The sequence below is a fragment of the Mytilus trossulus genome, chromosome 6 (genome assembly GCF_036588685.1).
Source record: "Mytilus trossulus isolate FHL-02 chromosome 6, PNRI_Mtr1.1.1.hap1, whole genome shotgun sequence".
NCBI lineage: Eukaryota > Metazoa > Mollusca > Bivalvia > Mytilida > Mytilidae > Mytilus > Mytilus trossulus.
The window spans coordinates 47,280,720-47,287,160 of record NC_086378.1 but is presented as its reverse complement, the minus strand read 5'-3'; the positions used below and the strand labels follow the sequence as shown (position 1 = coordinate 47,287,160).

General features: G+C 30.0%; 1 protein-coding gene across 1 annotated transcript; it reads left to right on the top strand.

Annotated features, from left to right (window-relative positions):
• The first annotated feature begins 854 nt into the window (after positions 1-854).
• Positions 855-6,200, top strand: LOC134721448 (uncharacterized). The gene is made up of 9 exons (XM_063584489.1): positions 855-1,914; positions 2,475-2,668; positions 2,980-3,144; positions 3,344-3,433; positions 3,986-4,129; positions 4,308-4,370; positions 4,526-4,654; positions 5,229-5,345; positions 5,631-6,200. The coding sequence occupies exons 1-9, from the start codon at positions 1,092-1,094 to the stop codon at positions 5,922-5,924; spliced, it is 2,019 nt and encodes a 672-aa protein (XP_063440559.1). The 5' UTR covers positions 855-1,091; the 3' UTR covers positions 5,925-6,200.
• Positions 6,201-6,441: the final 241 nt, after the last annotated feature.

The following is a 6,441-nucleotide window of genomic DNA, read 5'->3' as shown; positions in this document are numbered from 1 at the left end:
GTCATGACTTTTGTCAATTTAGGCACACCTCCAGAGAGACACATCTCGAGAATCGTGTCTATATATTTGTAAATATTTAAATTTTCAACAAGTAAAGGGATGTATAACGCACACTCTTTAAGTAGAACAAAAATCTAAATATTTATAAAACATGTTTATATCAATTAATATATAACAATACTACATTTCCAATACTAAATTTACAACCCAATGCTCACATATAACCTTCAGTTCACTTTCAGCATCCAATGGATATTAGCTTGAAACAGAATACAGCGAAGTAGTTCGGAGCTTTTTAGAAAGCTAAAACTTACAATTGTCTTAATTTTCAAAGTGTATATCACTGATGCGTTTTGTATTAATCTGTGTCAAAAAAGCGTTTACCATAACGTAGTAGGTGTTTGCACATAGCGTAATTGGTGTTTGGACATAACGTAATATGTGTTTGCACCTAACGTAATAGATGTTTGGACATAATGTAATAGGCATTTGCACATAGCGTAATCGGTGTTTGTACATACTGTAAACGGTATTTGCGCATAACGTAATAGTGTTTGCACATAACGATGTAGTTTTTATACATAACTTAATAGGTATTTGCACATAACGTTATAGGTGTTTGCACATAAGGTCAACGATGTTTGCACATAGGGTGAACGATGTATGCACATAAGGTTAACGAGGTTTGCACAAAACGTATTAGTTGTTTACACATCATGTAAAAGGCATTTGCACATGACGTAATGAATGCTCAGCGAGAGTATCAACTGTACGGCAAAATGCATATGCATTATACCATGATGTATTATGTTTTTCACTGGATATACATTACATATGTAGGACTCTAAAGTGCGATGGGGACGCTAAAGTGCGATGGTCACGCTAAAGTGCGATGGTCTACGCTAAAGTGCGATGGTAAGATACGCTAAAGTACGATGGTATGTCATATAAAGTAGAACACGCTAAAGTCCGATGCCTCAATACGCTAAAGTGCGTTTTTCCGCGAAAGTGCATTTGTTCGCGAAAGTATTGACGTTCGGAACGTTAACTATTATTATGACGTTATAAGCCGTTTATACAAACAAACAAAAATGGAAGTGCCGCTGCCGTTAAACTTAAATATGTGTCCAAATGAAGGATTTATTCTTGACAAAAAAAGAAAGAAAAGAGAAACAAATGATCCGAATCCGGAACACTTTTGGTCGGTTTTAGAAGAGGTAAATTTAATTTGTAAAAAGAAATTTGATGAAAACAGCTGGGGTGCTAAAAAAATAAAAGATCAACTAAGTTTACAAATGAGTGAGACAAGTGTAAGAAAATATTTGGCCAACTTTCTTTATGATGATGATACCTGTGCATTGTACCACAGAAGTACTAAGATTGGAGACAATCACAGAAGAGTTTTATCAAAAGAACAAATGATAGCTGAAATTAATGCCAACCATAAAATTGATCACCGTAAAAGTGACGCGGTATATGAAACACTTAGAAAGACCTATTTTCCCGTAGTTCGGGAAAATACAAGATTACTGTTCAAGCAACATATAAAATGTTCCCAATGCCTAGCAGCAGTAGATCTACCAAAAACACAAATAACCAGAAGACCTATACCGGCTACCTATTCAAATAGTAGGTGGCAAATGGATCTGAAGAAAATGCCCCCATGCAAAGGTTACAATTATATATGCAACATAGTTGACTGTTACAGCCGCTTTGCCTTTGGTGGACATCTTAAACAGAAGACGGCAAAAGAAGTGTCGGAATTGCTTTTGAAATTCATCTACATATTTGGCCCACCTCGGATTCTCCAGACTGATAACGGCAAAGAATTTAATAATGCTGATCTTTGTGCAGTAATTGATGAGTTTAAGACAAGAAAAATTAATGGTCGTCCGTACCATCCCCAATCACAAGGTTAGTCATAAAAAACTTTATTGTACTGCATTAATAAATGATAATTTAGTTTCACTTATCTATTTAAAAAAAAAATACAAATACAATTATATTTTGCCTTTACGTTTCATTTACAGGACTGGTGTACTTCTTAAACAGGCCGTTCTTAACACAATTTTAATACCTTTAACGTAAACAAACAACAAGTAAAAAATTACTAATTTACGAAATCATTAGCTTTAAATATATAATTACTAAATTATGTAATCTTAAATCATTTTAATCTAAATTATTGCCTCTAATGTTTCAAAGAAATCGACATTTGAACAAGCACAAATAAAGCAAAAAAATATATGTATACCCTTTATTTGTACAATAGTCAGCTAATTGCTGGATAAAAAAAAAATATGTACATTGTTGGAAAATATAACATTTATGTGTAGTCGCTGCAAAACAGGAGAATAGCTTGGCGAGCCTCATGTTTTGTTTTGTTTTAAAGCTTTATTATCTTTAAAATTTTATATTAACAAATAAATGTAATCTGCAAACTATTATAACACATTTTTACACAATAATTTCAGGACGTGTAGAAAGATTTAACAGGACTGTAGTCGCATACTTTAGAGCCCAATTTGTTGATACTAGAGATTGGCCAAGTTTACTAGGAGAATTTTATTATAAATACAACAACAGAGTCAACAAATCCACTAGACCCATGACACCCCACCAAAGATTTTTTAAGAGGCCAAATTTTTCAATGGCATTAGAAGAACAGGTACTAACTTTTTTTTTTATTTCACGCATAATTATTGCAATTATAGAGCCCCTCTTTAAACAGTTATTTAAAAATTAAGTTATAAACAACGATTTTGTCTAAGTATAAAACGCATCACCAAGGTTTAAGTTCATGTTTTATTATCAAGACAAAAGTAATTAGTTTTATTAATTTGTGTAATATCTTTATGTTGACACCGTACTTGTTAAACGTACAGTGACAAATATTACATGCATTTACTTGACAATTACTGGCAACCATTTGTTTATTCATACTAATTTTAATGAATCTATTGTACTGTTTATGTTTAGGTTGCAAAGTGTAATTTGACTAAAGAGGAAAAAGAATTTCTAGAAATGGCTCACTTGGATGTTGAAGAAGATGATGACGACAACAATAACTTGGCCTTAAATGAAAACTTAAAATCAGTGAAAATTAATGAAATTACAGATACAGAAGAGGGTCATATTAATCAGGTATAAAAATAGCTGTAATAATATTTTAAATAAAAAATAACGAAACTGGTAAAATAAATTAATATGGGTTATTATCTGCACACAAGTTGTAATTTAAAAAAAAAGTTATGATTTTTTTTAAAATCTATACATTATTTGATTGCTTACTCTAATGTACCTGTGCATTTAAAAATATTTTACATGTGTAATGCCTTTGTAGAAAGATAATGAAGTTCAGCAGTCTGAGATGCTACATCATACCATAACTACGGACTATGCAACAATTGGTGCATCAAATACAAATTTTGAGGTGAGTGCGAAAACCTTAATCTTTGTTTTAGTATAAGTGTTAAATATTCAGAATTCTTGGTGTTTTTCCATGCAATAGAAGGTTAAATATCTTTCCCTTTACACTCTTTCTTTTTTAAATTGAGTTTTAGGAAAAAATGACTTATTAAAGGTTATATGTCAAATTTAATTTTCGTTCATTTAATTTTAGACCGAAGGGTTAAAATCCTGTCTTGTTATTAAACGTAATTTATAATATAGGGTTATTGCATGAATATTGGGGAATATTGTCCCGAGTAGAATTTTATATTGCACGAGCTTGCGAGTGTAATATATGTTCTACGAGGGACAATATTCCCCAATATTCATGCAATAACCCTTTTATTGTATAGCAATATAATATTTGAAATTAAAAGTTGTTTTAAATAAGATTTTGTCGTTGATGACGTCATGAATTTTGGAGATTTATTGCACTAGTGCAATATTGGAATTTATTGCACGCTAACTTTTGGTTACTTTCTGTAGGAAATATTATATTGCTATACAATAAAACATTTTTATTGCATACTTATAGATTAACAGTAAAGATGTGGTTAATAAAGCATCAGAGAATAAAGCTGGAGAAATTACCAGAATGGATGCAGAAAATGATTACCAGGAATTTGTTGAAGCGATGTGGCACACAAAAATTACCAACAGGATCAAAGAAAGTGAATTAGTAAGATACAGAACTGTTTATTCTAATTGTTTTTAAATAAAAATCTGTTCATATAACTATAATTTAGTTGTGATAAGGTGAAAAAGTGTCACGTAATGAAGGATAAAGTACTAATAATTTGATTACAATATACATCTTTGTCAATAATTATAAGTGTGGTTTTTTTTTTACATTTTAGGCAATATCTGCAAATGCAACTATAACTAGTAATGAGTCCGTAAATGGCGTAGAACATGTTGAGGTTAGTACTACTAATATGTTTACATTTAGTATTTTGATAACATTTTAAGTTTTTATTTAAAAAAAAGGTTCAATTGTCCAAAACATTTTGCAAATATCATTATACTTTTAAATTGAATACCCAATTTTAATATTAAAATATTTTTGTCATTGTAGGTCAATAATACTGTACAGACTTACGATAGATTGAACGAAATGATACCATCACAACAGCAACTCCAAATGTCTCAACCACTGCAAGATATCACAAATTCTCAAATGATACGCAATACAAGTTTACATCAAGTACGTAAATTTTATCACTAAAAAGTAGTTTATAAAAATATTGCCTTAACACTATCAACTTCAATGGTATTTTTATACATACTGCACTTTTATTTTATTGCATGGTAATAGTTGCAGCTTTATGAGTAAAACTCTTTAAACAAATGTAAATCTTTAAAAGTTATTTCTGCGTACTAAACGTTATACAGATGTTATCTCTGTTATTTTGTTTATCATCATATACATGTTCATGTATCTGAAAATGCACTAACATTACTGAACTATTATATTTTTGTTTTAAAAAGTGAAAATATAAAAATAAGAAGTAGTTTGATATTCATCATGGTATGACAAATATCTAACAGAGATTAACTGATCAAAGAAGTTTACAAATATTTGTCACTGTACGGCCGTTGAAAAAAAGCAAAACTTATACATATTGATTAGCTATGTATAACTGAATGTCTTTAAATAACAAATTTATGTAAACAAAAACGAAAACACCAACGGCCTATTTTGTGTACAAATTTGAATATTATCAACACTTTTAAGTTAATATTAATTTTTGTTTAAACCTTTTCTTATTTGCTTTCAGTCAGAAGTTAGCCCATATTATAAAGACTTATATGCAAGAAAATTTATACAACGTACTGATTCTGGTATAGCAGGCCTGAAACGCCGTCATTTGGAAACAGAAATTTATATGTCTCAGGTAAGCATCTTAACTACCGTGTAACAAAATATAGAATTAAAGGTGATTAAACAATTTGTAATCTAGTATTTGTTTGTTACGCACATTTGTGAACGTACTTTTAAATGTTATAGTAAAGTTATTTAAAATTTTCAAACTAAAAAAATAAAAAAAATAATGTGCTTTTATCATGTTTATTAAGGACTTTGCTTAATTCATAATCACGTTTTGAACTCTTTTAAGTTACATTTGTTACTTTCATTACTTGGTTTGATTTTATTGTAACTTTATGTTTACGCTTTTTAGAATCGTGAAGAATGGGACAGTAGCTTGTATCCGGAGGAGTTGTTTCCTAAAAAAGTATCCAAACTTACAGAAATGCAAACTTTTCATCCCGCAGTTAATGCAGTTATAGACTTTAAACCAAATTCAGCTTTGTCCGCGGGTACAAACGTTTTTCTGTCCGGGTATTGGAAGAAAGGACTTGTTATGAATATTGAAAATGATGACAGTAAAGGGAAGGTGTATACCATAAAGGAGCTTGAAAATGGCAAAATTCACCAAGTTTCAAAATATTTGATTCGTCCGAATTTGATTTAGATATCTATTTTATGAATTCCATGTCATTTTAAAAGTTGTGCCAAATAAAGTCTACTTTTCACTTTTAAATTAATTAATTATATTTTATTAAATAGAGATTGAAAAAAGATTGATATGAGTGCCAATGAGATAACTTTACATCAAAGTCACAGGTTTTAAATGTAAAAGTACATTTGTTTAATATATTGATTTTCGCCAACAAGACAGTAACTTATCAACACAACTTGTAACATCATATTTTGATTGACAATGAGACAATTACGGGAAATAAATAAATACTCGACATTCAACCAGTAACAAAAAACCTACAGGTGTTGTATTATAAAATGAATGCCAATGAGACAATATGGCTCTTTACAAAATAAAATATGTTTTTATTAACTATAGGTTACCGTATAAATAACCCTGCAAAAAGTAATCTTATACAACCGAGAGTTATCAACAACCAGCGGAAAATAATTGAATTAAATACATAACAAAAACTTGTAAACAAAACAACTATTCACCAAAGACCAAA